The sequence below is a fragment of the Danio rerio genome, chromosome 8, assembly GCF_052040795.2.
Source record: "Danio rerio strain M-AB ecotype USA chromosome 8, GRCz13ab, whole genome shotgun sequence".
Lineage (NCBI taxonomy): Eukaryota > Metazoa > Chordata > Actinopteri > Cypriniformes > Danionidae > Danio > Danio rerio.
This window is the reverse complement of record NC_141028.1, coordinates 59,933,971-59,954,823: the sequence shown is the minus strand read 5'-3', so window position 1 is coordinate 59,954,823 and position 20,853 is coordinate 59,933,971. Positions and strand designations below refer to the sequence as shown.

General features: G+C 39.6%; 1 protein-coding gene across 1 annotated transcript; it reads left to right on the top strand.

Moving 5' to 3' along the window:
- Window positions 1-1,307: 1,307 nt before the first annotated feature.
- On the top strand, window positions 1,308-20,626 carry phyhip (phytanoyl-CoA 2-hydroxylase interacting protein). Its single transcript, NM_001327968.1, has 5 exons — window positions 1,308-1,452; window positions 10,412-10,588; window positions 16,849-17,023; window positions 18,089-18,206; window positions 19,905-20,626. Exons 2-5 carry the CDS (start codon window positions 10,415-10,417, stop codon window positions 20,437-20,439), a joined length of 1,002 nt encoding a protein of 333 aa, NP_001314897.1. The 5' UTR covers window positions 1,308-1,452; window positions 10,412-10,414; the 3' UTR covers window positions 20,440-20,626.
- The last annotated feature ends 227 nt before the right edge of the window (window positions 20,627-20,853 follow it).

Genomic DNA, 20,853 nt, shown 5'->3' with positions numbered 1-20,853 from the left:
TGATTTGAGGTGAGGTGAGGTAAGGTCAAGTCAAAGTCAAGAGCAGATCAGGTCAGGTCAGGTCAGGTCAAGTCAAGTCAAGTCAAGTCAAGTCAAGTCAAGTCCAAGTCAGGTGAAGTCAAGTCCAAGTTCAAGTCAGGTGATTTGAGGTGAGGTGAGGTGAGGTCAAGTCCAAGTCCAAGTCACGTAACATCAAGTCAAGTCAAGTCAAGTCAAGACAAGTCAAGTACAAGTACAATTCCAAGTCAGGTCAGGTCAGGTCAATTCAAGTCAAGTCAAGTCAAGTCATGTAACGTCACAAGTCAAGTTAAGCCACAAGTCAAGTTAAATCAAAGTCACAAGACAAGTCAAGTCAAAATGTCAAGTCAAGTACAATTCCAAGTCAGATCAGGTCAGGTCAGGTCAGTTCAGGTCAAGTCACAAGTCAGGTCAAGTCAAGACAAGACAAGGCAAGACAAGACAAGACAAGACAAGACAAGACAAGACAAGTCACAAGTCAAGTCAAGTCAAAGTCACAAGTCAAGACAAGACAAATCAAGGCAAGTCAAGACAAGACAAGACAAGACGACAAGACAAGCAAAGTCAAGTCAAAGTCACAAGTCAAGTAAAGTTACAAGTCACAAGTCATAAGTCACAAGTCAAGTCAAGTCAAGTCAAGTCAAGTCAAATTAGGACAACCCAAGTCAGGTCAAAGTCACAAGTCTAGTCAAGTCAAGTCACAAGTCAAGTCACAAGTCAAGTCACAAGTCAAGTCACAAGTCAAGTCAAATCATGTCATGTCAAGTCAAGTCAAGTCAAGTCAAGTCAAGTCAAGTCACAAGTCAAGTCAAGTCAAGTCACAAGTCACAAGTCACAAGTCAAGTCAAGTCAAGTCAAGTCAAGTCAAGTCAAGTCAAGTCAAGTCAAGACAAGACAAGACAAAGCCAAGTCAAAATCAATAAAAAAATAAAGGATTTTAAAGTTGTATTGATTCAATGCTTGATAACTGATAATTTTTTTTATCAGCTTTGTTGTAACTGATCGCAGTTACACTTCCATAGCTTGTTTGTGCCCAAAGAAATCTCTCTTAATTTGCAGTTTAGTTGTAAAATTGAAACTCCTATTTGTCTGTCAGAGCAAGAGTCGTGGTCTTCCTTGATTGTCTGTGTGTGCGCACGCGTGTGTGTGTGATCTGGATCAGGCACGAGTGGGCAGCTTATATCACTTTTATGGTTGGTTGATGCTGCACTTTCTCATGGCTGTTCATTCCCCTTTGGCATCCAGCTGTAGAAAACAGAGAGAGAAAGAGAGTGAGAGAGAGAGAGAAGCGAGAATCCTTGGCTCTCAGTTTTCCTCCTCATTTAAGGAATTGGCAGCAGTGAAGGAGAGAAAAGACGGAGCCGCAGAGCCGCGTTCATTCACTCATCGTCTGAACACTGTTTTCCTCCAGCAGAGACACTGCTGAACACTGAGGTACGACTCTCTGCTTTACCATTCAAACACGTGTAGAGCTAACATTAAATACCAAAATACGTTTTCCTGCCTTAATGAGAACAAGTTGAAATAATAGAAATTATATTACAATCATTGCATGAACAATGACAATTGCATTAATAATATTAATATTAACATTAATATATATTAATAATACTAATATATTAATAAAATTGCATGTAAAATGTCTGAATGCCTTGTGATAATGATACAAATAATGCCACTATGCAAAAACAATTGATAGTGCTTGAATATGTTTTATTTCCTCTATGCAAACGGCTTACAATGTGACCCGAGCACTTCTTTGGATTATTCACCTGCCTCTTGTAAAGAATTAATTTCTACAGATTGCATTGTTTTTTATTAATCACAACTATAATATAAAACAATTTAGATTGCCCACTTCACAATAACATCCATCTACATATTACATAACAATACACCACTTGCTTTATTAATAGAACAAGCACTTTTTTTTGCATTGCTCATCATATTTAAAGGATGCTTCTCAATGTTTTGTCAGTGATGCAGTTGTCATTTTCATTCAATAGCTGCATACATATCCTTGTTGTTATTTTGTTGGTCATAGAGGGCATGAATGTGTGGATGCATTTGTTCTCCAAATCTCTTGGCTTACAGAATGTGTTGTTGTGGTATAATAGACTGTTCCTCAGATAGCTGTTTTTCTGTCAAACGCAATGGATTCAGGTCGGGACTGACTTGTAGAGTTTTACTATTCAGAGAGAGAAACACAGCGCCGGATCTCACGAGGAACGTAACTATTTGACATTTTTGTCAGTTTGTATAGAGCCAGATCAGTATTAAAAATAATACATTCACAGTTCACATTTACAAAATTTAATTAGTAAATTCCAAACGCAATTTATAAATGCGCAAATCCATTTTGTAAATTAAAAACACAATTCATAAATGTGCAAAAACAATTCGGGAATTTGAAACAATATATAAATGCCCACATTCAATTCGTAAATTCAAAACACGATTCTTAAATGCGCAAATCCAATTGGTGAATTCAAAACGCAAATGGTAAATACAGGTATTGAATTCGAAAGTTTAAAACACAATTCATAATTGGCAAACCCAAATGATAAATGCGCAAATCCAATTTGTAAATTAAAAACGCAGTTCACAAATGCGCAAATCCAATTCGTAAATTAAAATGCAATTCATAAATACACAAATCAAATTCGTAAATTCAAAACTCAATTCATGAATGGGCAAATCCAATTCGTAAATTCAAAACACAATTCATAAATGTGCAAATTAAATTCCTGAATTCAAAATGCAGTTAGTAAATACACAAATCAAATTTGTAAATTCAAAACGTAATTCATAAATGTGCAATTTTAATTAATAAATTCAAAATGCAAATCATAAATGGGCAATTCCAATTCGTAAATTTAAAATGAAATTCATAAATACACAAATTGAATTCGTAAATTCAAAACACAATTCACATATGGGCAAATCCAATTCGTAAATTTAAAACGCAATGCATAAATGCGCAAATCCAATTCGTAAAATTAAAAACACAATTCATAAATGCACAAATCTAGTTTGTAAAATTCGAAACGCAATTCATAAATGTGCAAATTTAATTTGGTAATTCAAAATGCAATTAATATATGGGCAAATTCAATTTGTAACTTTAAAACGAAACATAAATTCGCAAATCCAATTTATAAATTCAAAACACAATTCATAAATGGGCAAATCCAATTCGTTAATTTGAAACACAACACATAAATGCGCAAATCCAATTAATAAAATTCATAAATGTGCAAATCCATTTTGTGAATTCAAAATGCAATTGGTAAATACACAAATTGAATTCGTAAATTTACAACACAATTCATACATTTGCAAATCGCAGTAACGTTTTCCACAAATGAATGAGAGTAGATTAATCGGCATTTCTTTTCATGCTTACCAGCTGACCACTTACCTTCGTATGTACAACTTTCCCACCGTTACCAATTTGTCCAGTGGTGTGTCCGGCGATGTACGTCTGCGGACTTGAGACACAGAGAAGAGCTGATGGGATGCAATGATGGGGTTCGAGTCTAGCAAAAAACAATTCCATAAGCAGAAAAAGAGAAAAACAGAAGCCAAAAATTTAAATAAACAAGGAAACAACAGGGTGAGAATGTGGCAAAATCTAAAAACATGGTAAAAATCAGGCAAGGGCATTTCTTTTTCTGGATTGGTCAATCTATGCTTTTGAAAACACTATTGGTTTGGTTTAGGGAAGGTCAATCGGTCATTCAGCCAGTCAGTCGACAACGGCCTCTGGTGGATTTACGCGTGAACAGCAGCCATGAATAGAACTCGCTAGACAAATTTGAGATCTGATAAAGGATACACAGCGGCCTCTGGTGTTGATGACAAAAATTCCCCAAAAAATGTAGCTCCTGGGATGTATTTGGCGCTCTCTAGAAATATATACAGCAGTACATATCCAGAATGAGCCTGGGTTGGAAATAAATATGAAAATTAGACTTAAGTAATTCATGATAATTAAAGCTGAATGTATAATTAGGAAGGCAGAGACAGTCAAACTAGATATAATGGGGAGTCTTTAAGTGAATATGTCCAAGACAAAATCTCCCTAAATACACATACACAAACATCATCTTTAGAGAGAGCCTATTAGAATTTGTGTTACTATTCAAAGCTGTTTTATTAAAAGGTGTGTGTGTTTTTGAAAAATATTAAAGGGTTTTTCTTGGAGATGCAAAATGCTCCCGCAGATCCAGAATCAGCCAGCGAAATGTGGAGTTTCTTTATATAGTTTCACTGCCACCGACCTCAGCAGAGCTGCATTGCAGATCAATTGAAGATGAGAAATCTGAACCATGACAAACTCATTAATACTGTGAGGATCTGTGTGTGTGTGCCAGTGTTTGAGCATTAATCATGTGCAAATGTGTGTCGGTTTTGACCCAGTGAAGTGTGCTGGATGTTTATTTTTGTGCATGTGGGTCACTGAATACACTCACTGAGGTTTCATCAGAGCGCAGAAATAGAGCTGCTTCAGGTGTTTCTATTGTCAGATGCTAATTTTAAAATGTGCATGTGATTTTGGGTTTCTGTAACAATAGTTTGTTGTTGTTGCATATCTATCTCTCTGTCTCTGTTTAAACAAACATGCTCTGTGACTCCTGTCCGGGATACCCCAGAATCAATTATAATTTTTTTAACTGCCAGGTTCTGCAGGTTGCAATGTCCCGAATTTTCATTGACAATCTTAAGCCAATTGCAATGCTTTGTCTTAGTTGAAATTGGAATTTCTCCAACCAACGCAGAGCCGGGGGATCAGAGTGGGTACTCCGACATGCCGGCCCCCCCAAATTAGCATTGTGATATCTTAATGAAGGGATGACCTGGTAGCTCAGTGTTTAGCACCGTGGCCTTACAGCAAAAAGGAGTCTTGGCTGGGTCAGGTGTCATTTCTGTGTGGAGTTTGCATGTTCTCCCTCTTGGGTGCTCCGGTTTCCCCCACAGTCCAAACACATGCGCTATAGGTGAACAGATGTACTAACTTGGCTGTAGGGCATGAGTGTGTTTGGGAATAAGTGTGTATGGGTGTTTCCCAGTACTGGGTTGCAGCTGGAAAGGCATCCGCTGTGTAAAACATATGCTGGAATAGTTGGCGGTTCATTGCGACCCCTGATGAATAAAGAGATGAACGAAAAATGAACGAATAATAAATAAAACATTTACTATAATATATATATATATATATATATATATATATATATATATATATATATATATATATATATATACAACAGTTCTGAATCTGATTGGCTGATAGCTGAGTGATATTCTGCCAGTAACCGCACTCATTCCACCTCTTCACCCTTCACCCTTGTGTATTACTCCGCCCACATACAGCAACAAGTAGAGAACACTCTACAGTTTGACAAATATTGCTGATGTTGGACAACTTAATGCACTTTAGAGGCATTTTTTTGCAACAGAGAAATACTGGAAAATCTCTGAAGACTGATGGCATTTCATGCTGTTCAGCCTTACAATTTTAAAACGTGAGCAAAAAAAAACTGTTTTGTCATCACTTTAGACATTACACTAGAAAATCATTCAAACACTAGCTCTACAGTAACGTTTTGAAGTAGCAGCAGTTTCTACTGTTCTGACGTCAGCTGCAGATGTGAATGAATGGTGGAAGAAAGTAGTTCCTAATACAAAAGGGTTTTAAGACTCTCTGTGTTTGATTTTCTTTTTATACACACGAATATGCAGTTGAACGGTTGTGTAAACGCAATATCACACAAGTAGCAGTGCGATACGGCTGTATAATGGCACTGGTGGGGGGCACTAAGGCACTCGGCCAGCAGCCTCGAGTCAACGCAAGCCTTCCACCAGTGCAGATATAAATTTTTATATATATATAAAAAATTATAAAAATGTCTAGGTAAATTATGTCAATAAGATCTAGAAAAAAATTGTTTTAATAAAATATTAAGGTAAAATATTGCTAATAAAATGCAAACAAATTATGGCACTTTGATTTTTCACGCAAAAGTCTTTTGACTAAAGGATTAATGATATTCTTATTTCTTATTCTTATAATTATTTTTAACAATTGTTTCAACTTTAATTTGGACAGAGCAGTTGACGTAACTGGAATCAGACTCAGGTCATCGTGAGCCAGGCCCGTGCAGACACCTTCAAAGGGTCATGTGCAGGATAAAATTTTTTGAAGAGCTGGGGGGGGGGGGTTGTTGTCGTGCTCTAACTGAATAAGGGGGGGGGTAAATATGTCGCGCTCGAACTGAAGAGTGAGGGGGGGGCTGGGAGGGATATGTCGCATGAAACCTGAAGGGGGGTGGGGGCTGGGAGGGATATATCGCACGAAAAATGAAGGGGTGGTGTCGCGGGAAATCTGAAGACCGTGAGCACCATGGTGCTATATGTCGTCGCATTTGATGACTACACTGTCGGCACTGACATAAAATTCCAACGCAATCTCACGGCAATACGAAACATTTTGATTTAGTGGCTAATTTGTATGAATTCGTTCAATCTAATTCGTACAATTTAGTACGATTTGCTCATCACCCAATGACGGTTGGGATTAGGGGCGTGGTTGGGTGCCACGCCTCCTTTTTAAAATCGTACAACTTTGTACGACTGAACTCGTACGAATTCGTATGAATTAGCCACTTAACTGACAAAACGTAAAATACTTACATTTTCTAATGAGATCAGGCTGAATATTTTTGTTTCTTAGTCTTTTTTGTTTGTGGCATTTTATGGTGCCACATTACAGTAAATCTCAGTTCAAAATGTTCAAAGGCTTTGCTAAAATAGTCAGAAGCAGTGCTGTGTGTGTGTGTGTGTGTATGAGTTTTGCAGCTTTGATGCGGGGTCCTGTGGGATGTTTATGATGTCCTACATTGTGAGTGAATGAGAGGCAGCAGTGGTGTGTTTTCATGGCAGTATTAGAGAGCTGCAGTTCAGCGCTGTGTGATTTCTGCAGACAAACACGCGCACAGAACGAGGAGCTGAAAACTCACAGGCTCGACATCTTCACTTAATGTGCTACACTATATGCCGACATGAGGCGAAACAGATGATCACTTCAGGCCAAACACACACTCCCACACACAAATACACATACATATACACAGACTCACACACACATACGTTGAAACAGTAAAGCATTTACCTCATTGTAATGTTGCTGTAAGACAGCAAGTGATGAAGTGTTTCAGGTGTCATTTTGTCCCATTCTTCCTGCAAACAAATTTTAAGGTGGGCAACAGTACAGGGTCTTCGTTGTCATATTTTGCACTTCAAAATGTGCCACACATTCTCTATTGGAGACAGGTCAGGGCTGCAGGCAGTCCAGTCTAGTTTCTGTATCCTCTTACTTCGCAGGAGGACTCTGTAATGTGTGCAGAATGTATTGCATTGTCTTGTTGAAATATGCATGGGAGTCCCTGAAAAATAAGGCAGAATATTATACTCCAAAATCTCTCTGTACTCTTCAGCATTAATGCAGCATCACAGAAGAGCAAGTTCTGACACAACCCCATACCATGGCAGAGCCTGGCTTTTGGATTTGTTGCTGGTAACAGTCCGGATGATCCTCTTCTTCTTTTGTCCGGAGAACACGGCGTCCATTTCTCCCCCAAATATACCTGTAATACTGATTCATCTGACTTTTAATTTTAAAAATCATATTATGTTTGGTTTGTCACATATAGTTAATTATTTATGTGCTGTGGGTCAAAGGTGTGTTTTAATCGGCCACCACCGCAAGTATATTTCAAACCTGTGGGAAGCACTGGACGGAGTTGTCTTTTTGTGTGTGTGAACTGTTTCTTTTTGTCAGCGTTCACTTCACACTTCAGTTTATTCTATCAAAGTGTATCATATCTATATGAAGTGCGCGCTCCTTTAATTAAATTGTAGTTGTTTTCCGCAAGGGATGCCATCTGTCAGAGCCAGAGCAGTCATGTGTGAAGTACTTGCTGTAAAGCATATTCTCATTTTCTGGCAAACACACACACACACACACACACACACACAGCGTTTTTCGATGCCAGTCTACTGTTGGCACTGCGCTGTCTCAGCATATGAAGGATTTATCCCAGAACAGGACACAATCGTGTCACATACAGTTGAAGTCAGAATTATTAGCCCCCCTGTTTATTTCTTTCCCCAATTTCTGTTTAACAGAGAGCAGATTTCTTCAACACATTTCTAATCATAATAGTTTTAATAACTCATTTCTAATAACTGATTTATTTTATCTTTGTCATGATGACAGAAAATAATATTTGACTAGATATTCTTCAAGACACTTCTATACAGCTTAAAGTGACATTTAAAGGCTTAACTAGGTTAATTAGGTTAACTAGGCAGGTTAGGATAATTAGGCAAGCTATTGTATAATTATGGTTTGTATTTATGACCACTGAAAAAATATATAGCTTAAAGGGGCTAATAATATTGTCCTTAAAATGGTGTTTAAAAAATTAACAACTGCTTTTATTCTATCAGAAATAAAACAAATAAGACTTTCTCCAGAAGAAAAAATATTATCAGACATACTGTGAATATTTCCTTGCTCTGTTAAACATCATTTAAAAATAATTTTAAAAAGAAAAGAAATTCAAAGAGGGGCTAATAATTCTGACTTCAACTGTATTTGACCCCTACAAGTATATGGAAACTTAAAAATAAGACGTGTATAAACTAAGAAATACAGGTCACACTTTAAATAATATGGCTTTAACTGATATGTGCATACACTGAAATTATTTGTTCGTTACAATGTACTTAATGTGTAAACACACGTTTTTACTTTGTACTTATGATTGATTAAATACAGCAGGGGAAATAAGTATTGAACGTGCCCCATTTTCCTCAGAAAACATATTTATGAAGGTGCTGTTGACATGAAATTGTCCCCAGATGTTGGTAACAACTAAATCCATATATGCAAAGAAAACTAATTAGTTTACAAAGGAAGTTATGTATAATAAAAAAACACAAGGAAAACGAATTGAACACATGATGAAAGAGAAAGGCAGTGAAAGCCCAGACAGTAATATTTATCACAATACCAATTTAAAATAAGTTATTATGCAAATTAAATTGTTACATTTGCATTTTGAATATACAATTAAGAATAAAATAAGATAGTAAAAGGATATTGTCCCAAAGAGGTATTGCATCTATAGGCTACTGCGTAATATTGATGTTGGTTGCACATATGACATGAAAGAGTGGGAGTGCATTATGAACAGAATGCAGACTACTTTAATATGCACTAAACATAGACAAATACATTTTAATATATTGCACTGGACATATTATTCTCTAAAAAAAACGTCATATGTTTAATTCTAATACATAATATATATATGAATATATATATATATATATATATATATATATATATATATATATATATATGTGTGTGTGTGTGTGTGTGTGTGTGTGTGTGTGTGTGTGTATTTATATATTATAATTAATTTATTCATTCATTCAATTTCTTTTCGGCTTAGTCCCTTTATTAATCTGGGGTCGCCACAGTGGAATGAACCGCCAACTTATCCAAAATATGTTTTACGCAGCGGATGCCCCTTCCAGCTGCAACCCATTACTGAAAAACATCCATACACACTCAATCACACACATATGCTACAGACAAATTAGCTTAACCAATTCCCCTATAGCACATCTCTTTGGACTGTGGGGGAAACCGGAGCACCCAGAGGAAGCCCACGGCAACACAGGATGAGAACATGCAAACTCCACACAGAAATGCCAACTGACCCAACCGAGGCTCGAACCAGTGACCTTCTTGTTGTGACCTTTTGCCCACTGCGCCACCGCATCACCCAATATTAATCTTGATCACGTCCCTTTTTAAAGAACCACATATTAGTTCAATTAAAAATATACACTAAATACAAATGTTGCTGTTCCAAATATATCAAAGTGCACGTATCCCTTTGGCTGCAGGTACAGTGAAGTGTGTCCAAACTCAATATACTGGGCATACAATTTATTATTCTCCACTGTGGCTGTGAGTAATGTGAGGGCAGTGAAAAGGGGAACGAGAGAGAAAGGAGCTCATAAATCACACACACACACACACACACACACACACACACACACACACACAGAGACACCCTCATTCACTGTTATGGCCGTTTCTCTGAGCACAAGGACAGATTAGAGATGGCTTGAATTCACTTTACTGAGGGGTCAGAGGTCGCAGGACAGATAAATCAAACACAGGGCTTCACTAACAAACATGTGTAGAGTGATATCAGTGTTCTCCAACTGAAGAATCCTCCATTCACAGCTTGATTAGACGTCAGCGGGTTGTTTTTTCCTCTTATTCACACGTCCCTCATTGTGTTTTCTGCAGGTAATGGCTGAGATGGAGCTGCTCTCCACACCCTGTAACATCCAGATCAGCGACGTGACCTGCGACTCTTTCCGGATCACCTGGGAAATGAACCGGGACGAGTCGGCTCGCATCACACACTACTTCATCGATCTGAGCCGGAAAGAGGGCAGTGAACAAAACCGCTTCAAGCACAGGGTCAGTACTGGTGCGACTATACATCAGTAGTATGGATCAATAAATCCATCAGATGACTATTGAGAGGATGTATTGATTAGATATCGCCATAAAGACTTTTATTTTGACACTCTCCATATTGACGCAACAACAAAACAGCAGTTCCTTAAGACACATTAAGATTATTAGGCTGGCTTGTCAAAGCCAGACTACTGAAATGCTATTTAAACTTATTATTATTTTTCTTCTGAGACTAAAAATTTTAATCTATCTCCTCCTAGAGCTTTCGAGCTATGACCACCAAACTCACACCAGACCTCCAAACTATTCTGACTCGGGTTGCTATATCTCCTCAGACTGATCCGACTTACGGTTTTCCGAAAAACATCCTGGGACTGTCGGAAAAATCCCGTAGACTTAACATTGGACCAAACTTTGTGACCTTGTAACTCTGCGTCAGACTGTCTCACAGAACTCTAACTGAGCTCATTTAACTCAGACTATCAAGCTGCCAATAACTGATCACCTTTAAACTTTCTAGCCACGCCCTAGCAACCACTTTTGGACCCTAGAGACTGTCCCGTAGACTTCCATTCAAAAGACTCTCATTGACTTAACATGGGATTAAACTTTATGAGCTCATAACTCTGCATCAGACTGTCCTACAGACTAATGGCTGAGCTCATTTAACTCCGACTACCAAACTACCAATAACTGATGAGCTTTTAACTTTCTAGCCACACCCCTAACTACCACATACTGCACCCTAGCAACTCTCCTATAGGCTGTAATTAGCTGTGCAATAAAATGCTAATAATTCTAACATGCTAATGACATGCCAATCATGCTTGCAACATGCTACTTATATGCTAATCATGCTAATGACATGCTAATTCATACTGGAAACATGCTAATAACATGCTAATTCATGCTAGAATCATGCTAATAACATGCTAATTCATACTAGAATAATGCTAGTAACATGCTAATTCATACTAAAATCATGCTAATAACATGCTGAATCATGCTAGTAACATGCTAATTCAGACTAGATTCATGCTAATAACATGCTAATTCATGCTAGAATCATGCTAGTAACAAACTAATTCATACTAGAATCATGCTAATAACATGCTAATTCATACTAGAATCATGCTAATACCATGCTAATTCATACTGGAATCATGCTAATAACATGCTAATTCTTGCTAGAATCATGCTAATAGCATGCTAATTCCTACTGGAATCATGCTAGTAACATGCTAATTCATGCTAGAATCATGCTAGTAACAAACTAATTCATACTAGAATCATGCTAATAACATGCTAATTCATACTAGAATCATGCTAATAACATGCTAATTCTTGCTGGAATCATGCTAGTAACATGCTAATTCAGACTAGATTCATGCTAATAACATGCTAATTCATGCTAGAATCATTCTAGTAACATGCTATTTATACTTTTTCAAACTGTTCTTAAACTAAATAAACTATTACCAACAGGCTTTGTCAAGCCAGCCTTAAAGTTTGTCTCGACGAACTTTACTGTCTAGTTGTCATGTGCTACTTTACAAAAACTCCTTTTATTATGGAAAATATTTCGTCTATCACGTGACAATGCTTTAATTTAGTACACGACTTAATTAAATCAGCCTTTAGGCTTGATAGTCAGGCACATCGCTGTTGATGTCCTCAATCTGGCAACCTGCACCTGCGTTTGTTTTGAACCAGGAGTGCAATACCTAGTCCAACCACTGGGTGTCACACTTAAAATACTGCACCTTTAACCATCAAAAAAGTGTGTCAGATTGATGCAAAATCTTTCAATCATAATTTTATTTGTGTTCGTGGCGTACTTCTGGGCATCCCTGCTTTTTGTGAAGGGCGAATGAAGGGCAGGTGTGGAGGCAGATGGTGTACAGTAATGCAGGGTGAGAGGTGGCTGTAGGTGTGTTGGTAATGAGCACATCTGACAGGCCAGGAGCTGAACAGAGCCTTCAGGCCCTCCGTGATGCTCACGTCACATCTAATACTGAAGCTGGAAAAACTCCAGCAAAACGGCCGCGAGCGGATCATGACTCACCAGGACACACTTCCTCCCGAATACACACTCTAAGATCACAAGCCGAAAACTATCCTTACTAAAGCATACACTCTGAAAAATGCTGGATTTTTATGGATAAACCCAACCATTGGGGTAAAAAGTGTTATTTAGGGTGCTTTCACACCTTCCCTGTTTAGTTGGGTTGAATTGCACTAGAGTTGGTTTTCCCCCTTGGTGCGGTTGGTTTGGGCAGGTGAGAATGCAGCAGTTGTACTCGAGTGCGCACCAAAGGCGGACCAAATAGGTGTACCGAGACCTGCGTGAAGTGGTGGTCTCGGTACGCTTTCAAACAAACCCTGGAGTGGTTCGTTTGTGGTGAGAATATGATCTGTGCTAAAACAGGTCCAACCGCAAAAAGTACTGCGCCTTTTTGGACTAATCCAGCTGCTGTAGGCTGATGCGATGTGCATTATGGGATATGGAGGAAAAATATTTGTTGACAGCGCTTTACCAACAGAGAGAGAGAGGGGCAGGGACGCACTGGGATAAAAATTCAGCCCACATTACCCCACCGACACAGCCCCACCCACAGACACACACATTCACTATACTATACTATACTATACTATACTATACTATACTGTAACATTCTAGCCAGGTTTTGATTATGTCCGGGTAACCTTGGATTGGGTCGACCCATCTTGAAACCAGGCGGCAGTTGCCGATTGGACCAAATGCTTAACATTTATTATTATTATTTTTATTATCATCATCATAATATCACATCTAGCAAGAGATAAAAGCTGTCTGCACTTAAAAACAATACATATTTAAAAAAAACTGACCGGGCCACATTTAAAAATTGGTCCGGCCCTTCTGGCATTGGCCAGAATTGCCAGATGGCCAGTCCGCCCCTGGAGAGGAAAACATTACCTGATGGATCGTTGGTAATATTTCCGCAAGATGAGCATGTCGCAGTTTAGCTAAATTAATTCACGCCTCCTCCTGAAGTGACGAGCGATGCATTAAACACTGTTTTCCAGCCGCGGCTCATTCTCGAAATGTAGAGTTTGTCTAAAGCAGGGATACAATCAGTCAGCGCAGTCGTCCCTTCATAGTAAAAAGCAACATTTTGTGTCTGCCAGTTTTGTTTACTTGTGGGAGTTCATTGGCATTTTCCCATACGTGAATTCTGACCAATCAATAAGCAGTTTAGGAACTATGTTCAACAACATCTGGCCAATGAGAGATGTGGATTTTGTCAGATGACTGCATTTTGGTTCGTTTCAACTGGTTCGGACCAAAGCCAGCAGTGTGCCCTGCTAAAAAATCCTGCTTAAACCAGCCTAGGCTGGTTGGCTGGTTTTAGCTGGTCGACCAGGCTGGTTTTAGAGGGGTTTTGGCCACTTCCAGTCTGGTTTCCAGCTATTTCCAGCCTGGTCTTAGCTGGTCAGACTGAAAGATGACCAGCTAAAACCAGCTTGACCAGCCTAGCCAAGCTGGGAGTCCAGCCAAAACCAGCTATATCCAGCTTAATCCAGGCTGGTCAAGCTGGTTTTAGCTGGATTAGGCTGGTCATTTTCCAGCTTGACCAGCTAAGACCAGGCTGGAAATGGCTGGAAACCAGCCTGGAAATGGCCAAAACCCCTCTAAAACCAGGCTGATCAACCAGCTAAAACCAGCCAACCAGCCTAGGCTGGTTTAAGCTGGATTTTTCCGCAGTGTGGTGTGAAAGCGACCCAAAGACGGCAGAAAATGCAACAATGTATCATTTACTAACATTGGTGCGGACCAAATGAAGCGAACTACAGATGTGAAAGCACCCTTAAATTCAAATAAACTAAATCCGTTGGATGAATTTGTTGGGTTTGTCAATGTTTGATTCAACATTAGTGTACATTATAAAAAATATTCATTGGATTTAGTAACTTTATGTCACATAACCAGCGATCGCTTCCCAGAGACTATGAAATTTAAAGGCTTTACGCTTATTTTTTTTTTCTTAAAATCTCTCTCATATATGCGAGTACAATGGTTCTTGAGATAATAAAGGCAATATTTTACAGGATCGCTGTGTATTTCGACAACAAAACGCAAGAACTGAAGCAAATAATGCTTATGTTTTGAGAAAATCTGTCAGAAAATCAATCATTTTAGACCTCAGATTAGGGATTATAAGGTGTCATAGTGGCGCACCATTGTCTCTTAGAAAGAAGGTTGCTGGTTTAAGTCTTGGCTAGGTCAGTTGGCATTTCTGTGTGGAGTTTGCATGTTCTCCCTGTATTGGTGTGGGTTTTCTCCGGGTGCTCCGATTTCCCCCACAGCCCAAACACATGCGCTATAGGGGAATTGGGTAAGCTAAATTATCCTTAGTGTATTTGTGTGCATAAGTGTGTATGGGTGTTTTCCAGTGATGGGTTGCAGCTGGAAGGGCATCCACTGTGTTAAACATGTGCTGGATAAGTTGGCGGTTCATTCAGCAACTAAATAAATAAATAAATAAAACCTAAATGAGTTAAACGGTAAAGATGGCTAAGCGAGAGTGTCTCCTCAGCTCAGCTTTGTCTCCGTCATCTTGACAGGTTCAGCTGTGTGTGAGTTACAGCTCTGCTGGCGCAGGAGGACAAACGTTTCAGTCACTTCTGGACCATACGACTGCGGTTTCTGCACCTCTTATTCTCAGCGTGCTATTTAAAACATGCTGACTCATAACCAAGCTCATTTTCACACTACTGTGCATTTTTAAAGGAATTAGGATGGACAGAGCTGAGCACTTCAGATATTTTTAAATTGGTGAATTTGATCAGAATATTAGATCTAAATGACTGTAAAAGCTGAACTTGGCTACTAATATCAAAACACTAGACGATTTCATTAGTTAATGTTAGTTAACACAGGCCCGTAGCCAGGGGGGTTCGGGTGGTTCGAAAGAACTACCTCCCTACTGATAAAGGTCCAGAATTTGCCATTGGTCTAAAATTTTTGCTACTCCCTGCTGAAAGAACCAGCTTAAACCAGCCTAGGCTGGTTGGCTGGTTTTAGCTGGTCGACCAGGCTGGTTTTAGAGGAGTTTTGGCCATTTCCAGGTTGGTTTCAAGCCATTTCCAGCCTGGTCTTAGCTGGTCAGGCTGGAAAATGACCAGCTAAAACCAGCTTAACCAGCCTGGTTTAAGCTGGACATAGCTGGTTTTGGCTGGGCTCCCAGCCAGGCTAAGCTAGTAAAGCTGGTATTAGCTGACCAGCTAAAACCAGCCAACCAGCCTAGGCTGGTTTAAGCTGTATTTTTCAGCAGGGCTATGTTCTCATTTGACCTATTTTTACTGCCATGTCATCATAAATTGTGGAAATAACCCGTCGAAGGTTTTAAGAAAACACACAATATGACAAAAGTGAAGTCAGCTTTCACTATTGACCGACTGTTGTTAAAAAAACAAAAACATTTTACCAGTAGCCTAACTTTTATTATAAATCTTGAACCTCATTCTTGAGAGAGTGAACAATTATTGAACAATAAAAAGGTCTGAAGCACCAAAAGCAGCCTATTAAAGTCCAAAATCAAACAAAAGTTTTCAGAGGTAGCTTAAATAATGTGCTCTTTGTCTAAGGGAATCATCAGAATAAACATCAAAATCAGTCCAAGGCACTCAAAAAATGTGGAAAAAATATTAAAAAGCCTTTATTGACATGACTGTACCTTAAAACTGCAGCTACATCAGGTTTCCCTGATGAAGTTGTGTTCTCAAAACGTGTGAGCACAGTTTTAGGAAATAGCCATGTCAGTAAAGGCTTTTTATTATTATTTTTCCACATTTTTCGAGTGCCTAAGACTGATTTTTGCTGTTTATACAAATTAGACTGTTGCTGTTGTTAGATGAATTTTCAAGAGAGGCTAGAAAAAAAAATCGTGAAGCTCTTTTCTTTATATTTGTTTATTATAAATATTTAGGAAATATTTTGGTGCATCAAAATTGGAGTATACAACAAGCTAATCCAGCCAAAAAATAGTGCTTAAAACGCCACTTATTGGAGTATTAAACATCATAATTAAATAGAAAATAAAGCTAACAACTGCAAAAAAAGTTTACATTTTTAGTAAAAAGAACCACCCCTTTCACCAGGCTGGCTACGGGCCTGTAACATCAACTAATAATAAACAAAATCATTTAGTAATCATAGTTCAACACTTACAAATGCATTTTTAAAATCCAAATTGATTGCATTTGTTTGTTTTCAGGATGTCCCCACTAAACTAGTGGCAAAAGCAGGACCGTTGCCGATGGCTGTGAGAGGCCACTGGTTCCTGAGTGCTCGAACTGAGTACTGTGTGGCGGTGCAGATCGCCATAAAACAGCCCGACGGAGACTATCAGGTGTCTGAATGGAGCCCGGTGGTGGAGTTCTGCACTGGGGGTGAGCGGAGACCGACCTGTGGAATGTTCTCACTGTACTCATTATGTTGCACCAAGCCCCTGAGATCATCAGAACTCAAATTAAAGGGGTAGTTCACCCAAAAATGAAAATCCGGTCATCATTTGCTGATCATCCACATAGTTCACTTTCTGCTGAGCACAAAAGAAGATATTTTGAAAAATGCTGAAAACCTGTAACCATTGACTTCCATAATAGGAACCACAAATACTATGAAAGTCATGGGTTACAGGTTTTCAGCATTTTTCATAGTAAATTCGTTCATGAGCACTGTGCACACTCAAAAAAATATGTTTGCTTTTAGTTCAAACTAATTATCTAAAGCAGGGCCATTCAATTAGTTTGTCATGGGGGCCGGAGAGATATAACTTGCAATATGAGTGATGACACAACAGCATATACGAGTCCATATGCTGTATTTGTGCTCATTAAGACACCCACGTTGACTTATTCTACATTAAAATGTTGATATTTGTATTTTGACACTACATAACATCACTGCATTGTACAATGTGGCTTTATTAGATTTTGGCTGTACGATTATATAGTCTGAAGAATAATCATGGTTATCACGTCTAATGTAAATTTAAGCTTTATATTAGGTAAGTATTTAAATTAACTGTTGTTATCATCTGTGTTCATACATACATTATCACTTTATTCATCTGTAATAATTCATCTAACATATCTTTTGCTTAAAAAAGCAAACGCACAACTCACATCTCGTCTTCAGTTTTGGGATCAGGCACGCTTTGCACTCACATTATAAGCCCAAGTGAACCGCGCTCTGGCACACCTCTTCCAACCGGGCCAGGGCTGGCCAACTGAACCGTGCCTGAGCCTGATTCAGAGAACTCACACTTCTCAAACAATCCGGGAATCGCGCCCGGACACGATTCAGAAAGCATAGTGTGAGTAGGCCCTCAGTGTCAGTATATTGAGCACAGTGCAGTAACGTACACCACTCCAGATGTTATTCATTAATGTTTTCATCTGAGATCCACCTTTTACTCTTGAATAATGGTTTAAATGTGTTGTTTTGGGCAGATTATGCGATGGAGCATCTCCAGCAGCTCTTGGATAAAGCTCAGGGCGCCGCAGGGAGGCTGCTCAGGTTCTCTGTCTTCTACCGCAATCAGACATCGGAATACTTCCACTATGTGAGGTTAGTCTCAACACATAAACAATACTATAGTCATTTACTAATAGTGTTTCGGAAATACCATACCCAGCTAGCAAAATTCATGTGGCTCAAATCCGGTCCACACCAGGCACCTACATCCGGCCCACATACCGTATGGAATGATGGCACTTGGGTGGTCCGCTTTTGTTTGCCAGATCTGGGCCACAATTAAGCCACAGCAACATCACATATCAGCCAGAATTCAACCAAATGAACCAGAACTGACCCTATTTTGGGCCACAGTTTGCTTTTATTCTGGCCCACAACAGACACTTACATCTGGACCACATACTGAATGGAATGATGGCTCTAGGGTGGTCCGCTCCTGTTTGTCAGATCTGGGTCACAAATGACCCAAAGCAATACCACATATCAGCCAGATCAACCAAATGAACCAGAACTGACCCTATTCTGGGCCAGTTTGCTTTTATTCTGGCCCAGATCTAGCCTATTACTTCTAATAATGAATTAAACATTGGTAAACATCAGTGAATTATATTATTTCATCACAGGTTGTGCCTCACTTCATTTTGTTTGCTGTAATGAACAAACTTTTCAAGCAAAGTTCTTGAAAAGAACATTTATAATAAGAGGTTCAGTGCTATGAGCCCAACTAAAGCAAACACTTTTCTCCATGATGTTGACTTTAGTCTCTGTTGTCGATATGTTTTAAGATAACTGGGCCACATTTTCCATATCTTCTCTGGGCCACTATAGGCTCAAATCCACATTAGCCATAGCTAACTGTGCCGAATATTTGCCAAAAGTGGCCCACATATGTCCTAAGATAACTGGGCCACATTTGCCATATATCCTCTGGGCCACATTATGCTCACAGCCGCAATAGCCTAAAGATAACTGGGCCACATTTGCATCTACACATGTGACCGACTTTAGGTTTAGACCCTGATTACCCTTAAATGACTATGCCACTATTTTGCCAACTGTGGCCCACATTTGTCCTCCGTCATTTATACCAAGTTTATCATTCTCCACATGGGCCACATTAGACTCACATTCAGATTACATTCTGCCATAAGTGCCAAATCATTGCCTTAAGTGGCTCATAAATGAACTTGAATCTTTGGCCCTCCTTTGCTATTGTACAGGTGGGCCACTCCAGGCTCACTTTCATTTTGTCTGGGCCGAAGGGAGACTACCAGCATAACTGCCAAAAGTGGCCCACATTCATACGCGATCTGAGTATTGTTTTTGAAAAACCCTTTAAGGGAAGTCAATTTACCTGGCGGCCATCGTTGAAACATCTCTCAGGCGGTATGCTCAGGCATTCTGTCTGAATGGGGAAACATCAAATTCTCCGAAACTCCTAGCCAAGCTCACGATTACATTACATATTTGGAATCACCAATAAAATTAAACCATGTCTTTAGTTTAGTTTCTGAACATTCGAATCAAACAAGATTTTAGGTGCCCGAGCTAATGCGCATGCACACCCGAAAGGAACGAGATCACGACACCAACCTCAATTATGGCAGTGTTACACATGATCATCCTCTGGATAATGATCATCAGATCGCGCAGCTCTTCTGAAGTAATCCACAGCTTGGTCTTGATGGTGAATCTCCACCAGAACTGACAGCCACTTTTTGTTTACAAGCTTGTGGGCGATTGAGTACAAAAGGGCAGATTATTGATTGTGTCTTCATCTCTCATGCACAGATCAGAGTGTGGCGGTGCGATGCTCCCATCCTTCAAAGACACCAGCGGCAGTCACGGCTCCCCCATCAACGGAAAGCTCCGCGGCGTCTTCCTCAGCTGCAACACCGAATTCGACACCGGCCTTCCACCCAGAGACTCTCCATACGGCCCTCTGCGCTTCCAGATCCCAGCCGAGCGCCTCCTGAACCCCAGCACGAACCTCTACTTCGCCGACTTCTACTGCATGTACACGGCCTACCATTACGTGGTGCTGGTGCTGGCCCCTGCTGGATCGGAGGGGGATCATTTTTGCAAGAGCCGCCTGCCACGACTAGACCTGGCGACCAATAACTTCCTGACCTACACAGATGGAGATGCTCCGCTATTCAGTCATGCAAGCGATGTGATTTTGGAGGTGTTGTTCACCGAGCCTTTGCTTCTGGAGGAGGGAAGCCTTGCTCAGATTAGTGGCCGGCACCAGCTCATGAGTCTCTCCACTGCTAACGCTAAGAAAGACCCCAGCTGTAAAGTGTGCAATATCAGTGTGGGCCGCTGAGCTGATGTTGAAGGTACTTCATCTGGAGAATCGGCCATTGAAATTCACTAGTCCTGCAACTGGAAGTGAATTCACATTCATATCAGACGCTCAAGTATGGTTTAGCCTTTGTGTGCTGCTGTTGGGGATGTTTTCATCCACTCTGGGGTGTTTTTAGGCCACAACCTTCTCTGTGTTTCAGCAAATGGAATGATTTTTGCTGACAAATCTTATTTTGACACATATTTTGGAAGTATGCTTTGAAAATTAAAAAATAAAACTCAAAAATACACGGTGGGCAAATTGACTACCCTTTCGTTATGTTGGGGACTGTTTTAGCCCCATTGACTTCCATTATAATTACATTTATTGATTGCAAAGCCATGACAGCATATAATCATGCATTCTTCAATGTTGCTGATTTTCCCGGTTGGC